The sequence below is a fragment of the Pelobates fuscus genome, chromosome 5, assembly GCF_036172605.1.
Source record: "Pelobates fuscus isolate aPelFus1 chromosome 5, aPelFus1.pri, whole genome shotgun sequence".
NCBI classification, from domain to species: Eukaryota; Metazoa; Chordata; class Amphibia; order Anura; family Pelobatidae; genus Pelobates; species Pelobates fuscus.
This window is the reverse complement of record NC_086321.1, coordinates 82,489,674-82,508,420: the sequence shown is the minus strand read 5'-3', so window position 1 is coordinate 82,508,420 and position 18,747 is coordinate 82,489,674. Positions and strand designations below refer to the sequence as shown.

The 18,747-nt window shown below is 39.9% G+C and overlaps 1 protein-coding gene across 1 annotated transcript in view; it reads right to left on the bottom strand.

Annotated features, from left to right (window-relative positions):
* ITGA2 (integrin subunit alpha 2) overlaps window positions 1-18,747 on the bottom strand; it is a 111,724-nt gene that overhangs the window by 51,980 nt on the left and 40,997 nt on the right. Inside the window, exons 2-7 of the mRNA XM_063454029.1 lie at window positions 17,759-17,882; window positions 13,237-13,346; window positions 8,517-8,608; window positions 7,088-7,202; window positions 4,685-4,812; window positions 3,358-3,506 (exon numbers count right to left, since the gene is read on the bottom strand). Coding sequence (XP_063310099.1) covers window positions 3,358-3,506; window positions 4,685-4,812; window positions 7,088-7,202; window positions 8,517-8,608; window positions 13,237-13,346; window positions 17,759-17,882 — 718 coding nt within the window. The remainder of the gene's footprint in view (window positions 1-3,357; window positions 3,507-4,684; window positions 4,813-7,087; window positions 7,203-8,516; window positions 8,609-13,236; window positions 13,347-17,758; window positions 17,883-18,747) is intronic.

The window sequence follows — 18,747 nt, the reverse complement described above, 5'->3', positions numbered from 1 at the left end:
GAAACACTTACAGTAAAAATGAAACAATTTAATAAAATTAAGGCATTTAATGGATTAGTTCAAACCCCCAAACAGTATCATACCAAACATGGTTTGCTTGGTATTAAAACATCTAGATAGCTATAAGTATCTGTATAAACCTCTAACATACCAAACAGAGAAAGATAGAACAATGTGGCTGGTCAATAATGAAGGCTCTATTTTCAGAATTAAAAGGAAGAAAATAATGTAAATTATAAGAGTTCGAGATGTTAAACAAAAATGTCATGGGTACTTAACCCCTTAAGGGCACAGTTTCAGAAGTAAAAGGCCAGCTGTGGCAGAAAATGTCCATCATGTGTTCTTAGGGGTTAATGGACATTGTTTGGTAATTCAAATGTGGCATATCAATTATGGTATTATTAACCATATCTTACCATGATACCATCTCTTATCACATACCATGTCGACATATATTGAAATGGGTTTCATTATACATATACACATAAACGGAACACTCCAAGCACCATAACCACTGTAGCCGGCTGTAGAGGTTATGATGCCAGTAGTACTCATCCTTCATGTGTAATGTGTCAAGCCATTTAGGAATGGTTTGAACATTTACATATAGTCAGCTGGGCACCAGTTGCTTCCTCCACTACTGCACAGAAGCTCCCTGCACAGAGCTAAGCATGGGAGTAGGGCTTAGCTCATTAGCTGGAAGCACTCAGTTTACAGAAGAGTCTGTGCTCCAAAAGAGGGAGTAACCAGTGCCTGGGGGACCCTTGGCTAACTGATGTGGTTTTGCTCCTTGGGTTTTTTTTTTTTTTTTATATTGAACTTTAAAAGTACAATTCACATGTTTATTGCACACATACAGAATACTGGGGATTCTAACACTGTTCAGCAATACTTCTCCTGGCGTCTGTAATGCGTCTCACACTAGCTTTAAACAGTCATTATATTATTATATTTACACAGCTGTATGCTTTGTAATCCTTTAAGCATGGCTTCTGTGACATTACGTGAGTGGTTTTGATTGAGATAGATAGATAGAAGTCAATTGGTCTCTATATATTGTGGGCATGCATAATATAAGCTGTAGATGCATCTTATAAATAGAAAGCACTTTGATGTGTGGTTGGTTCTCTTCCTCTACCAAGTGATAATCATGACGGTTCAGGAAATCTGCTACTGTGAGATAATCTATGCTTTACCTTTACCAGTGAATCTTGTGCAAAAAAAAACATTTTGCAAACACTAACATTATCTGCACTATCTGTATTTGTATTCACATCCTCCCACAAAACAATCATGGGTAAGAGGGAGACTTGGAGTGAGAGTAGAACTCGTACCCTTGACCCCAGCAACCCCAAGCCAGACCACCTTTTAAATGTATTTAAACCATTGATCAAATGTTTATACAGTGGATAATGGGTTCGCTAAGTATAAACCTCATTCTCTGCTTTTGTAAATGAGAAAGAGGTTTGGAGGTACGTTTAGCCCAATGTTTTCAATTCAAAACTGCTCCCTTAAAAATAATAACTCCTTGATCACAGTATTATGCATTCATCAAGGAATCTTCCGGGTTTGTCTCCCAGTTAGCAATTGAGTGTGGGAGAGGCTTGGGGAGAAATAGAAACACGAATCCTCCTGTGTTAGGCTTAATGGCTAAATGACCATTAAATAAAAACAAAAATAAATAAAACAAGAGCACAGTATTACACAGTGATCAATGAGCATTCTAAGTCTGATTTTCACTTAGTGATTGAGCAAATGAAACAGAAGCATGTGGATAAGTATAAATACTAGCCCCATTCCTTTCAATATCCCAAATTAATCTTTATCAAATGTAAAAGTTATACCTATTTAACCTCTACATAATAAAGTAATAACAACAATGCTTGCTCTCAACAAATGTGACTGTCAGATAGACTTCAGTGTAAGAATACCTAGTAACCTACTCTTATTGACAATGCTCCCAACCTCCACCTAGAATCGCTCATTCGAGGAAGGTAATGCCCTAGTGTCACTGTTTTTATTTTAATTTTATTTTTTAAATAACCCCTTTATCATGGATTGTACTTTGGAAAATTGATTTTCTTGAAACAGAAAGTGCTCCGTATGGCCTGTAATGTTAAAAAACAAGTGAAAATAAATGGATCTATCTTGTGGTATTGTAATTGCTTCCCTGTTTGTACAAATATTATTTTAACAGAACTGCAAAAACACTCATTGTTTTTGTATGCTTCACTTTTTTTTTTATATTGCATTCATTTGAAATAATGACATGTATATAAAACATGATATCAAATGAAAGCTCAAATCAGATCAGACGTTTAAAAACAAAGGCTATGTTTGGGTGCGAATAAATGCAAAAGAGGATCAGTAGATTTCAACAAACACATAACAAAATTGTCAATATAATTGTAAAAAGTGACACTCTTCTTCTACGTTTTAGATTGTAACTTCCCATGGGAATAGTGTCCTCAACTTCTCCTATATTTATTTATTTATTTGTCAAATGTTGTATTGTCTCTTAGATGTATCTTTACACGTATCATGTATCTCTGTATTTTTACTTGTTCTAATTGTACCCATGGACATGCCTGTGGAATGTGTTGGTGGTTTATAAATAAAGTATGATAAATAATAATAATAATAATAATAATAATAATAATCTTTTTTTTCTGGCAATGTAAAACAATTGACAGACAGCAATGTTTAGATTTGGAAAACAAGCCTCAATTGGGTGTGAAACATTCCAAAACTATTGATGACCTCTAGGAGATGGATTAGAACTTGCTAAGAAGATGTTTCCCCCCATGTAAGTAGTCAAACTGTTTCCTATCAGTTTGGCATCTTACCTGCGGTCCACTGGATGCCCATCACCTCCTCTATGATAGAATATAGCTCCCTGCATTGAGCTAAGCTCACCAGTGCCGTTTGCAATGAGGGTTTAGCCCAAGGGAGCTAATAGAAGCTACACACATCTTTTCCAGTTTTCCACTGAGAAGGTGCCCAGAGCCTGGTGGGCCCAAGATGAAAAGTTAAACCATTAGCAAACAGTTTGACTACTTACATTGGTGTGGCATCAGGGCACTTCTGACACCATACCCACTAAAACATTCCCTTAGGGCAGTATATAATTAATATTAGCATGTATATTAGCGCTAAGATTTTCAGTTAATATTCTGTATGTCAAATCAGCTTACAATCTATGAATATTGGAGGTAGGCAGATATATATAATTAGCTGTCTTGCCGATGGACACTTACTGATAAAGTGATCTGACTGGAATTTGAACCTGGGTTTTCCAGTTCTAAAGAAGTGACGTTACCACTGCTCCAATCAGTGCAAAATAAAATATTAGCTTACCTTGTAAAATCAATAGCTTTGAACGTATTTGTCTGGTCTCCTCCCATTTGATTGACACCGGATATTGCTCTGATCATGTCTTCTTTAGTTTTGTAAGCATTCATTTTAAACATCACACTGGGATTATTTGCATACTGGATAAGACTCACCTTTAAATAAATGTACAGAATTAGAATTAGTTAAATATGTATTTAGGTTTGCTAAATTTACAGTAGTAAATAGTAATGCAGTATTTGCTTACAAGGAAAAACCAAGATACACACAGGGCATATAAATTATAATTGAACAGATAAATGCATATTAACAACAAAATATTACAAATCTCTAAGAGCAATGCGCATTCTTGGGGAAAGTGAAAAAAGAGGGACATTTCCATAAATAACATTGTTCCTATTTTTTGTCCATCAAGTTCAGCCTTCCTCACATCTGTTTTTGTTGTTGATCTGAAAGAAGCCAAAATAACCCAGTTTGAAGCACCTTCAATTTTGCAACAAGCTAGGAAAAAAAATCCTTCTTGACCCCAGAATGGCAGTCAGATTTTATCCTTGGATCAAGAAGCTATTACCCTACATTGAAAAATTATATCCTTGAATATTCTGTTTTTACAAGTATGCATCTAGTTGTTGTTTAAACATCTGTATGAACTCTGATAAAAACGCTTTTTCACGACAGAGAATTATATATCCTTATTGTTCTTATAGTAAAAAAAAAAAACCTTCCTTTGACTTAGACTAAATCTTCTTCCTTGTGTCCTTGTTGGCAATTGAAAACTGTATAACAAGGGAAAAGGAAAATTGTTGCCTGGAAGAATTCTTACATTTCTAGTTTTCTCTAGACATTCTCTAATTTAACCCCTTAAGGATACAACTTCTGGAATGAAAGGGAATCATGACGGAATATTTCCGTCATGTGTCCTTAAGGGGTTAACTTCCTTTGTTATTTTGGCCTAAATGTTGCAATAAATTTTAATTAAACACAATTAACTGTTTAGTGAATAAACCCCTTTATCATAACCTTACCTTTCTAAATAACCTTTGTATGTTGTCACTATTGTATATGTTTTCACAATTTATATATGTAAGCATTTGCTATGTATGACTGTATACTGTAAATAAATCCCCATTATTTTTGCACAAGCCAGTTTATTATTTTTTTTTTTTTAAACTTACATTTGGAAGGCTTTATAGTTAAGGAAGTGCTGGATTTTTTAAGTTATATATTTTTTGTTGTCTGAAATGTGGCAAAAAAAAATAAATGTTGTTTTTAAACAGTTTGTTTCCTGCAATCTTCCCCATGAGACATAAAACAAACAGAACAAATTACTTACCTGAGTCTTTGTTGGCCCTATATCAAGTCCTTGAACAAATTTTTCAAGAAAACTCCGAACAGCTGGCCATGGATAAATACTGTTTGATCCATCACAAACAATAGCTACATCAATGAATGATGAGCAGGCTAAAAAAATAAAAAAATGAATATAACATGTTACAAAAACATGCAGTAGGAAGGTTTTACTTTAAAGGGACATTATAGTCACCAAAATATCTTTATAAGATGGTTTTAGTATACAAATCATGCACCTGCAGTCTCACTGCTCAATTCTCCGCCATTTAGGAGTGAAACCACTTTGCTTATGCTGGCCTAGGTACAACTCCCTGCATGTGACTTACACAGCCTTCCTAAACATTTCCTGTAGCTTTCTAGACTATGCAGGAGTCTTCTGCATGTAATTAAAATTCAAATTATAGAGCAGGAGACATAGCCTCAGTCACAGCCAGGGGAGGTGTGATAAGGGCTGCAGAAACAGAAACAGAAACAAGTGAATTAACTCCTAAATGGCAGAGAATGGAGCCATTTAGAGTCATGATCTTTACATCATATAACTGCTTCATTAAGCTAAAGCTTTTGGTGACTATAGTGTCCCTTTAACATTTATTTTCCTGTTACGAAATCAGCAACTCAAAGCATAACCTGAGCCTACACAAAAATGCCCAAAATTGCATTTCTGATGCATTGTCCTGCCGTATAGTTTATATGCCATGACATAGGAATAGATAGATATTATTTCACAGACGTACAGTACAACGCATAACAATTTGTTATAATAACCATTGTGTAACAATCTCTAGTATTCCGTTATCTTGCTGATTAGTACACATTAAATACATTGGGATTATTTTCTAGACATCTCTTCAAGGCCGATTACCCAACAACAATGTGTCCGTGATCCAGTGTTTGAAGTTATTTAAGAAAAAATTGTCCCTGACAAAATGTTAATTTCAATATTTCAATCTTTATATTCCATGCTTTTTTTATTTTTAATAAACAGATGTTATGAAGAGCACTTTCAAGGTTTAGTTCAAGCACAAGAAGCCTGCATGTTTAGAGTTTCAATATGAAACATTACACACACAGATACTATTAGTATTAGATACTGTGTCTGTCTCCCTCCAAGTCAACGGTGCTACCATCCGCTCCACCACGCAGGCTCGCTGCATAGGTGTTCTCTTTGACTCCGACCTCTCCTTCAAGCCGCATGTTCAATCTATTGCCAAATCCTGTCATTTCCATCTCAAAAACATTGCGCGCATCCACCCCTACTTAACGCCAGATGTGACTAAGGTGTTGGTCCATTCCACTGTCCTTTCTCGCCTTTACTACATTAATCCGCTTCTCAGTGGTCTTACGTGCTCCCAACTTGTGCCGTTACAGTCCATAATGAATGCTGCGGCGAGGCTCATCTTCCTGTCCGCCCGCACCTCCCATGCCTCACCCTTCTGTCAGTCCCTACATTGGGTTCCTATAAAATATAGAGCTCAATTTAAAATTCTGGTTCTTGCTTTCAAATCTCTACATAATGCTGCTCCCACCTATCTATCCTCCCTTATACACAAGTATGTCCCGTCTAGGCCCTTATGATCTGCTGAAGACTTACGTCTATCTTCTGTCCGTACTCCCACCTCTGATGCTCGCCTTCAAGATTTCTCGAGGGCTGCACCATTCCTGTGGAACTCGCTTCCCTTCTCCGTTAGATGCTCACCCAGTCTCCACTCCTTCAAAAAATCGTTAAAAACCCACTTCTTCATAAAAGCGTATCAATTAATCTAATAGCTCGCAACTGATTCCTCTTCTACAACTGTCACTAGTCTAATACTATCCTTACCTTTTTATGTCATTTTACCCCACTCCCTCTAGCATGTAAGCTCATTGAGCAGGGCCCTCCACCCCTCTGTTCCTGTGTGTTCAACTTGTCTGGTTACAACTACATGTCTGTTCGTCCACCCATTGTAAAGCGCTGCGGAATTTGATGGTGCTCTATAAATATCATAATAATAATAATAATAATAATAATAATAATTAGGCTACCCGTTGGAGATGTAAATGAGAGGCTAATGTCATTGATGAGTATATTCGTGTGCACAAAATCTCTTTCATTGGTTGAGATGCTTTCAGCCAATGAATGAATGGCAGGATTGTCATCAGGCTTCTCCAGATCTTCAGAAGATGGATATCATTTAGCCAGCAGAAGAGGAGACCTGGCACCCAGGTAAGAGCTAACCTTTGCACCATTACCAAGAAACGATACCAGCATACTCCAAGCATCATAACCATTTCAGCAATTTGTAGTGGCTATGATACTTGGAATAACCCTTTAAAAATAAGAGAACATTTAACTTGAAATATACATGTACTTTTTTTTTCTCATTCTTTTTATTTATTAACATCTTACTTTGAAGAGCTGGAGAAAAACTTCTTAGTACTTGGAAATTTGAGTTTACATCAGAGCACACTCCAGTTGCATAATAGTTGTTTCCACATTGCTGTGCCCACAAGGGTCCACATGTCTGGAATGAAAAAAAATGTTGCAGTTATTAATGATAAAATGCAAAGACTTTGATAGAAATATACACTGGCATACCTACCATGGTCGCAGAGGTCGCAGAGGTCGCAGAGGTTGCAGACTGCGACCGGGCCCCTCACTCCAGGGGGCCCAGCCGCAGCCTCAACCTCTGCGACGGTGGGCTGTCTGGATACCTTTTGGGCTGGTGAAAAGACGCACCGGCCCTGGTCCGCGGTTTCCGGAGGTCTGGCAGGAAGGGAGAGCTGCATTGTGCTGCTCCCCTCCTGCCTGTTAGAGCATCTCCTGTCAGACCGGGAACCGTGGCCAGTAAGGTACTGGACGGTAGGGGGAAGAGAGAGAGGGTATGGGATATGGGGAGGGGAGGGGGAGAACAGCTCTTTTCCTGTGGGCAGGCACAGAAGCTCTTGGGAAGAATACCCCTGGCAGCTGGTGTGGGGAACCCCGGGGATTTAGTGGCGAGCTTTGGGGACAAAGGGAAAAGAGTACCTGCCCGCACTGGGACCTCGGGGAGGGGGAAGATTGTGGGATGTGTCTTCATATGTGTGTGTGTCCCACCCCTTGCACTGGGTATGCATAAAAGCCGTGTGTGGCCAATAACATTTTTGTACCTCCACGACTGTGTGTCGTCTGGTTAGTGGGGGGAAATGGGTCCCTTTACACTTTGAGTGGTTCCTGAGTGGCTGAAGGCAAGGAATTAGCAGAGGTAACTGGTCGGGTTACCAGGGGTCCAGGTTAATCCCCATTAACCAAGGAAGCCCAGTTCTAGTGGACTTTAAATCCCCTGCCAGCTCCGGATTGCCTGAAAAATGGCCCCTATCTCCACACCCATGCCTGTGAGGTGGAACCCAGTTCCTAACTAGTTAGTCGGGAGTAACAAGGCTCAGCTCCTTTGGCTCCTAGCTCCTAGAGGGGGAAGAACTTTGTTCCTTGGGCCCAGACAACACAATGCTTTTGAACAGCTTAGTCTAACAGGGATCCAATGATATCCAACATTATAAGCTGTATTATAATACTGACAATAACACAAGTCAATACTGATTAAAATTGATATATATATTGGATTATTAGTAATCACAGTTTTTTTTGTTAAAACACGGGTGACATATTAGACAGTATATATTGGATGATTATACTGAAGAGCAAGGGGGGCAGGAAGGAAGTTGGTTTAGATCATCTCTATTAATAGCAAATGATGCTTCATATATATAACTTCCAGAAGTGTAAACAGATTATTTATAGGATGACAAAAAGTAAACCTATGACATCTCATTTTCTTTTTCTTTTTCCACAAACATACCAAAAATCCATTTGAATCAGTATTTCTTATGAGGGTTAAGCCAAGGTTCATTTCTTCTTTTATCTCAGTAACATTTGGAATAATTGTTGCTCCTAAAAAATAAAACCAGGAAAACTTTGATGTATGAAATATTTATGTACTCATTAAATTGTAATTTTTCAGTTTTTGTTCCTGGAGGATACAACTCATGGTTTGCTTTACATGCTGTTATTATGTTATATTACTCATTATTTTTAGAGTGTATCTATGAATACACCTTCAACCCATTCCACTGGTGGTGGTCTGTGTCCAGCATTCAGCTTATAAATAAGGCTTAACTGACATTAGGAAATGGGGTTTAATCTATGTGACGGTAGTCATCAGTATCACCGTCTAGTATTCCTTTTCCCAATAGCAGAATAACTCCAATAATCCACAGGAACAAATATTGCTGGTATCGTCAAACAATCCACACATGAGCCAAAGCTTAATGCTGGAACAAGACTGACTTTTAATGACACACACTCTGCTTTTATGCAATTCTCCCATGCAAGAGAGACGCCACAGACAATTATGAATTACCCAATCACACACAAGTTACATCCCACACATCTCCTCCCCTTAGCCTGAGAGATAACCCAATTAGCCGTACAGTTTAAAACATACTTTTTACCCAACTTTCATAACTCTCAAACTATACATCCAATATTAATAAAGTCACATATTCTTAATCAGCACATTCCAAATACAAACATAATCAAAAATCATTTGAATCCGTTCAGCCGTTCGGGAGATAGTTATAAGTCACCTTTGACTGACTGCAAGCACATTTTCATGCCCAAAAAGAGTTCCATAGAGTTGGGCTGTGCGGTCGGTAAATTTCACACAGAAAAATGTCTAAGTACCATTTGAATGCACGAACGAGGCCGTTCGTGCAAATATCCCAGTCTAACAGTGTGTTTGAATTGTCGAACGCACTTCGATTCCAGCCGAAGCGTTGAAGTTCCTGAGAAGGAAAGGGTCAGCGGTGTTCGTGCAAATGCGTAGCCGATTTTAGTTCCATAGATTCAGTGGCACGCACCGCTGACCGCGTTCAACTAAATTAAAATGGCCGCCGCCACGTGTTCCTTTTTCGAATGGCGGTCACTTCAACGACTTCGGCACTTCGACTGCATCCGAAGTGCCAATTTAAAAGTACAAATCCTTCCTCTGGAAGTTAAAGAGCCAGCAGCAGCACAACGAAAATCCATTGTGCCCAAATCTTGTTATTAAAGGGCCAAACCTACCAGGGACCATAATCACATGGCAAGAGCCTGGCAAGCAGTCCTCTCCAGGTACAAGTGGCGAGGTTAATTTCCCCACAATCTAGAAATGAATACTTTTCTTAGACATCTAGACAATAATGTTAAAGTACTAACACATTTTCTTCACAATATTACGCATCTATCTGTGAGCGTATTCAGTTCCTTAGCATTAAAAAAAACTATTTTATGTCTTCTGTTGTCCTAGCACAAGTAGAGCTCGCGTGCTATGTGGTGTGCCTAGTAATAAAGATGTTAAGAAAGGATAGGTGAGCATGTGTGGAGCAGCCCTCGAGAGACGAAACAAAAACATTTTCTATAAAAATTTACCCGGTATTTCTCTATTGTACCTTGTGTACCATTGCAAGGAGTTGGAAAATGGATTGTTGCCAGTGTAGATTGGTGTTTTCATGTCCTGGACAAAATTCTAACAGAGTGAGCTCAACTAAGGACTAGTGATGTACCGAACTGTTCGCTGGCGAATAGTTCCCGGCGAACTTAGCGTGTTCGCGTTCGCCACGGCGGGCGAACATATGCGATGTTCGGTCCGCCCCCTATTAATTTACTAATACTAAGTAAAAATTACTTAGTATTAGTAAATTGTGCCCCTACTCGCAATACCGCGAGTAGGGGCATGTCTATTAAACAGTGCTCACTGTTAAAAAAAAAAAAGGGGTGGGGGACCTAAAAATCACAATAAGAGGGGGTCCTATTGTCCCCCCCGGCCCCCACCCCTGAGCGGCGGGTGGGGGCCCTAAAATGAACAATAAGGGGGGAACCTATTGTCCCCCCTGGCCCCCACCCCTGAGCGGCGGGTGGGGGCCCTACAAATAACAATTAGGGGGGGACCTATTGTCCCCCCCTGGCCCCCACCCCTGAGCGGCGGGTGGGGGCCCTAAAAATAACAATTAGGGGGGACCTATTGTCCCCCCCCGGCCCCCAACCCTGAGCGGCGGGTGGGGGCCCTAAAATTAACAATAAGGGGGGGACCTATTGTCCCCCCCCAGCCCCCACCCCTGAGCGGTGGGTGGGGGCCCTAAATACAAATGGGGGGGTGCCCTTGTTAACCCTTCCCCCCCCCCAAAAAAAAAGGATCTACCTACCTACCCCCCTCACCCTAAAAATAATGAGGGGGGGACCTTTAACTAAAACCCTGTAAAAAAAAATAGATAAAAACAACTTACCATTTGATGTTTTCTTTCTTCTACAATCTTCTTTTTTCAGACCCAAAAAAGGGCAAATAAAAAACCATAATAACCGACGCAATTAAAAAAAAAAAAATACGAAAAAACGACCGCACAAAAAAATAATCCATCTTCACCCATGGAGGGCTCCGCGCAGACTGAGCTCTGCAGGGCGGGGCAAGGCTTATAAAGCCTTGCCACGCCCTGCAATTAGGCTAAGAACACTCTGATTGGCTGGTTTAAGCCAATCAGAGTGCTCTTTGTCATTTTACACAGCGTGGGAAAACTCCAAAGAACTTTCCCACGCGTGTAAAATGACACAGAGCACTGTGATTGGATGGCTTGAAATCCATCCAATCACAGTGCTCTGTGTCATTTTACACAGCGTGGGAAAGATCAATTTTCCCACGCTGTGTAAAATGACACAGAGCACTGTGATTGGATGGCTTGAAATCCATCCAATCACAGTGCTCTGTGTCATTTTACACAGCGTGGGAAAGATCAATTTTCCCACGCTGTGTAAAATGACACAGAGCACTGTGATTGGATGGCTTGAAATCCATCCAATCACAGTGCTCTGTGTCATTTTACACAGCGTGGGAAAGATCAATTTTCCCACGCTGTGTAAAATGACACAGAGCACTGTGATTGGATGGCTTGAAATCCATCCAATCACAGTGCTCTGTGTCATTTTACACAGCGTGGGAAAGATCAATTTTCCCACGCTGTGTAAAATGACACAGAGCACTGTGATTGGATGGATTTCAAGCCATCCAATAACAGTGCTCTGTGTCATTTTACACGCGTGGGAAAGTTCTTTGGAATTTTCCCACACTGTGTAAAATGACAAAGAGCACTCTGATTGGCTTAAACCAGCCAATCAGAGTGTTCTTAGCCTAATTGCAGGGCGTGGCAAGGCTTTATAAGCCTTCCCCCGCCCTGCAGAGCTCAGTCTGCGCGGAGCCCTCCATGGGTGAAGATGGATTATTTTTTTGTGCAGTCGTTTTTTTGTTTTGTTTTTTTAATTGCGTCGGTTATTATGGGTTTTTTTTTTGGCCTTTTTTGGGGCTGAAAAAAGAAGATTGTAGAAGAAAGAAAAAAAAACATCAAATGGTAAGTTGTTTTTATATATTTTTTTTACAGGGTTTTAGTTAAAGGTCCCCCCCCTCATTATTTTTAGGGTGATGGGGTTAGGTAGGTAGATAATTATTTTTTTTTGGGGGGGGGAAGGGTTAACAAGGGCACCCCCCCTCCCTTTGTATTTAGGGCCCCCACCCACCGCTCAGGGGTGGGGGCCGGGGGGGGGGGACAATAGGTCACCCCCCTTATTGTTAATTTTAGGGCCCCCACCCACCGCTCAGAGATGGGGGCTGGGAGGGGACAATAGGTCCCCCCCTTATTGTTAATTTTAGGGCCCCCACCCACCGCTCAGGGGTGGGGGCCGGGGGGGGACAATAGGTCCCCCCCTTATTGTTATTTTTAGGGCCCCCACCCACCGCTCAGGGGTGGGGGCCGGGGGGGACAATAGGTCTCCCCCTTATTGTTATTTTTAGGGCCCCCACCCACCGCTCAGGGGTGGGGGCCGGGGGGGACAATAGGTCCCCCCTTATTGTTAATTTTAGGGCCCCCACCCACCGCTCAGGGGTGGGGGCCGGGGGGGGACAATAGGTCCCCCCTTATTGTTATTTTTAGGGCCCCCACCCGCCGCACAGGGGTGGGGGCCGGAGAGGGGGAGGACAGTAGGTCCCCCCTCATTATCTTTATGGCCCCCACCCGCCACCCAGGGGTGGGGGCCGGGGGGGACGACAGTAGCCCCCCCCCTCATTATCATTATGGCCCCCACCCGCCACCCAGGGGTGGGGGCCGGAGAGGGGGAGGACAGTAGGCCCCCCCTCATTATCTTTATGGCCCCCACCCGAACCCAGGGGTGGGGGCCGGGGGGGGAAGGAGAGTAGGTCTCCATCCCCCCCCCCCTTCAACCACTATTGTGGGTTTTAAAATTCGCCTGCCTTTTGAAGGCTATGGCGGTTCGCACATTTGCGGACGTTCGCGTCCGCCGTTCGCAAACCGAAAATTTTATGTTCGCGACATCACTACTAAGGACATTCCTTACTGCTCAACAGACAATGGGACAGATTAATTATATGTGTAGGTTAGAGTGATGAACATTATTATATCTGGAACCAGAAATAATAATATAAATAGAATTTCGAAATAGAAATACGTAGACATATCTCCCTCATATAATTAACTTACGTGCAAGATTCATTTTATCACATTTTGTTTGTTGATGATTAAGAAGACACTTGTAAATATCTCCCATCCTATTCTTAGGATAACCGCTCCAGGGAGAACTAACAAGCAACCTAGAAAGAAACATACTGTTATTATTTTCATCAGAATTTACAATGCGGCAATGATTCATTTATTTAGCTGCTTTTTAAAAAAATTATTAATTCTCTGTGTTAATTAATTTTTTAAATTGTCAATTCAAATAACTGCTGTACTAATCAGTCATATTATATATCACAACCAATATAAAAAGCAGTAGTGTACCATATTATCCCCCTAAACATACTTCAGCAGTATTTTCTTTTAGTATATGAATTTTTGACATTAGAGTTAGGACAAATCACCATTCGCAGTTTTTGAAATATTCTTTAAATCAGCTATTTTTTCAGCTTAGCTATTTCGGGATAAAATTACAATTCCTTAGCAATTCACGATTCTGTTAATAGGCCCCATTGTGTTTTGACATTGCTGTCCAAAGAGATCATATATTTAAAGATACATCTCATATTTATTTCCTGTCATCTGTCTTTTGCCAGTAATTGCATGTAGTTTCCTGATTTATAATTTACAATACTAGGATATGTTTACTTTATTCCTCTGACTTTTTAAGAATAATAAGTTAATCAATGAGAAAAACCACACATTTAAAAGGTATGCATTTTAGTGCATTCCACCATTTAAATACACATTACACTTTTCTACATACCGCAATGTGCAATTTACAGATATTACCCCACGGACTAGCATACATTTGGACTGTATAAACTGAGCCTTTGAGGTTTGTGGTTTCCAGAAGAGAAACGCTAATGTATCATTTTCTCACCCATATTGCCCAACAAAGATAATTTGTTGTAATAACTTAAACAAGAGTGCATAATTAAAACCATTGGTAATATTCTGAAAACAAACAAAAACATTACAGAGCATTTACATTTTTTTTATACAACTTCAACTACCATACAGATAGTTTTATCAGTATAGTATTTTACAGTATATCCCAGTGAAATGCATGAGATAAATTCCTAAAAACTGACTATTTTAAATGTCAGACATAGTTCCAACAATACTAAAATAGTTCTGATTTACAAATCTTATGGTGCCCAAATAGTGCTGTTAAAAATTCAACATTTTAAATTGTAATGTTATAGGTAAGATTAGGTGTGCTAGAAGTTATGGGCTGTTAGGATTTGGGGGACTTTGGCTTATGGTAGTTTAGGATTAAATAAACATTATAGTCACCCAAAAATTTCAATGACATGGTCTGCTTGCAGTAGTCCTTTAATTTTAACCCTGCACTGTAAAATATTGCAGTTTTATAGAAATTGCAATGTTTATATTTCATGGTTAAATCCATCTCTAATGGCTGTGTTCCTATTACTAGAGGGGCTTCCTCCTCTAGACTGAGCAATACTTGATCTGGGAATGAAATGCTGCTTACAGGAGCATATGATTGGAGGAGAACAGTGTTTAGCCGCGCATGCATACCTCTAATCCATTGCTTCTCTATGCTTACAATCAGTACAATTAATTAGATTGTATTAATAGTTATGACTAACATACAATTGTTCTTAAGTGATCACTAAGTTCACCCACATCATTTTATATTAAACCACTGACAGTGGTCCTGTCAGTGTACCCATTCAAGGTAAAACATTGCCATGTGCAGAAACGACAATGTTTATCTTAAAGGGTTCAACACACATTCAGTGGTTATTACACAGCAACTGTTTCTGCTGCACTGACTGAGTAAAACTTCACCACGTGACATAAAAGCCCTGTAGGAAAACATTTATCCAAAGCTTTCCTATAGGAAAGCTTAGATGAGCACAGGTCTATGAGGAGCATTGGACTGGCTTTTGCAAGAGGAGGCCATGCCTCCTCCATGATGTCGTGGGAGGAAGAGAGTTAAGCAGAGCTGAGAGCTTGAAAAAGGTATGTAAAACCCTTTATTTTATTATTTTAAGACACACACACACATACAGGTATAAATTAGTAATGCCTAGGCATGTGCATGGGAAAAACTTTCGTTTCGGTTCGGCATTCCGAAATTCGGGACTTCGGCAATTTGGGACTTTGGCAACTTCGGCACTTTGACTCTTCGGAAATTCGGTAATTTCGGAACTTCAGGACCTCGGCAATTCAGCATTTCGGCACTTCGGCAGTTTGGCACTTCGGCAGTTTGGAACTTCGGCATTTCGGAACTTCGGCATTTCGGAACTTCGGCAACTTCGGCACTTCGGGACTTCAGAACATCTCTTGCAGCCGCTTGGTAGATAACTCCCTAATTCCCATGGTATTAGGGAGTTATCTACCAAAAGGCTGAAAGACCTAAATTGGTCTTGCAGACAAATTTACTAATACTAAGTAAAAATTACTTAGTATTAGTAAATTGTGCCCCCACTCGCTATACCGCGAGTAGGGGCATGTCTATTAAACAGTCAGCCCCAAAAAAGGCCAAATAAAAAGCCATAATAACCGACGCACTTAAAAAAAAAAAAAAAAAACGAGCGCAAAAAAAAATAATCCTTCTTCACCCGGTGAGGGCTCCGCGCAGACTGAGCTCTGCAAGGTGGGGAAGACTTATAAAGCCTTACCCAGCCCTGTAATTGGGCTCAGAGCACTCTGATTGGTGGGTTTAAGCCATCCAATCAGAGTGCTCTGACAGGTAAATGAGGAGACTGACAGGTAAGTCTCTACATTTACCTGTCACAGCACTCTGATTGGTTGGTTTGAAATGAAGTGCTTTGGAATTTTCCCACGCTCTGTAATTTGACTCATAACTCTCTGATTGGGTCCCCCCTTCAGGTTAGGAGGGGGAGGGGGGACGTTTTTTTTGTTTGTTTTTTACAGTGAGCAGCCACAGGTTGCTCACTGTTTAATAGACATGCCCCTACTCGCGGTATAGCGAGTAGGGGCAAAATTTACTAATACTAAGTAATCTTTACTTAGTATTAGTAAATTTGGCTGAAAGACCAATTTAGGTCTTTCAGCCTTTTAGTAGATAGCTCCCTAATACCGTGGGAATTAGGGAGTTATCTACTTATTCATTCCTGTCATTACACTGACTGGCCAAGTAACTTACATTTTATATGAATGTATCTTACTTGATTGTTGTAAGTGTTGCAAATGCTTACAGCTGAATCCTGGCTATGTTTGTATACTTTTTATTTAAAATTGTATACAATATAACATTCTTCTTCTTTCACTGGGTAAGTATATTAGTACTTGGGCAATACTGTGCTACGGAACTTCGGCAACTTCGGAACTTCGGCACTTCAGCACTTCGGCACTTTGACACGTCGGCCGGTGGGCAAGACTGATCCCACCCACCGGCCGGGGAGACCTAATGCGCATGCGCGGCAATGCCGCGCATGCGCATTAGAGCTCCCCATAGGAAAGCATTGAAAATGCTTTTCAATGCTTTCCTATGGGGAATTGAGCGAAGCTGGAGGTCCTCACAAAGCGTGAGGACATCCAGCGATGCTCTAGCACAGGTTTTCTGTCTAGTAGACAGCCACTGGAGGTGGAGTTAACCCTGCAAGGTAATTATAGCAGTTTATAAAAAATTGCAATAATTACACTTGTAGGGTTAAGAGTAGTGGGAGTTGGCACCCAGACCACTCCAATGGGCAGAAGTGGTCTGGGTGCCTACAGTCTCCCTTTAAAAGTGTCCTTGGATAGAGGAAAAATCTTATCACCCTACATGTAGGTGTTGAATTAAATTGTTTGACTTTGTGTATTTTCGTGCAGTGAAGCTTTATTTATATATATTTCCTGTATTTTGTGTAAGTATTATGCAACCATATATTTAAGAATCCACAAAGATTGGCAACAAAGTCGTCAATGATACTAAAGAGACATTAGAAAAAGCACTCATGCTCAAACAATTTGACCATTTTGTCTGCATGTTGCGATGACTCAACGGAACATTTGAAATGTTGGACATTGAAACAATGTTCCATTAGAACAAAACATATACTATAAACTGTGCCGTAATATGACTACAGTGTTTTAATTGCAGCAACTTTACAGTGATGCTATAATGATCATTTTTTGTCAGTCAACATTTTTAGTCTATATTCATAAAATGTATTTTGCAGAAAAAATGAACAATTTTTATTTTGGATAAGACTGCGTATCTGTGATGTAGCTTAGCTGTTTTACATCACTTGTTCTCAACACTTGTGCTCAAGTCAACATTGCAAAAAGAGAAAAAACACATACTTGACAGATAACCAGCATAAGTAGAATTTGAAACAGATTTCATCAGAAATGATATGGAAGTGTATTTGTTCTTAAGCAAGAGTTCACAAGAATTTACATTTTTGACAGCTTCTGCATGTTTTTTACATTTTGAAAGCATGCTAAGAATTTTAGACACTTTTCTTCTTTCCTCCCAGTTTCCCATCAATTATTAGGAATTAATTAATTTTGCATTACTTTAATTGATAAATAAAATGAACAGTCAACACAAGGCGATTCTTACCAGTTTCCATCCTTATTATTAAATTGCTGAACAGCATATCCAAATTGTTCATTTGGTGGTCCAGGGATTATTTTTGAATCAGAGAGTCCAACATTGTATGTCATATATAATTTTATAAAGGCTCCTGATAAAAAAATAAATAAAAAATAAGCAAATAAAAAGCAAGTAAAACACACTTCAAGAATGCAACTTGTTCAGATGACAGGAAAATATATACATTAATGAGTATTTTATTTTAATCATACATCTTTGTCCTCAGTGCCAAAGTGCAACATTTCTCAGCAAGACTGGATTCAAAGCCTAAACTTGGGCTCTGCTGGATTTTGTGATGAATTCTAAAACCACATACATTCACTCAAATACAATACACATGGACACATTTACCAATATGGATATGGTAAAAATTACCAATGTATATTTAGACTTGCAGTTTCTTCTATGACACTGACACTGATGCCCAGCTTATTGCCTGACAAGTAAATTATATACCTTCTTCTACTATATGTTTGGCAAGCTTAACAAGTGGTTGCCATGGCCATTATCCTTTGAATAACCTATATACAGGCATTTTAAGGCAGAGTGGGGATGACCCCTCAGTTAGCCCTTTCAGTCAGCCAGATAGAAATTACCCTGGCTTTCATGGAGAGCATTTGCTCTGGTCCTCCCTCTCTGGAACCACCTATGCTTCTCGGCATGTGTGCACGCTTATCTTTCAGCACAGACGTATGGCTAAAAATAACTATTTGGGCATACCACACAACTCTCCTGGAACTAACAACCCCTGCCAATCATACAGTCTCATATAGCTCAAAGATATAATAGTGCTTATTTGTCATCATACGTGGATTTTCACAGCTTTCTATGGATGGGCAACCATTGTTGCGTTGCCGCTAAGGTTTCCAATGTTTCTGAAGATCCGCTGTGCTGTCATGTGAAGTTTCAAGTTATAAAGTAATACAAAGAGGAAAGGCATATACATGCAAAAAAAT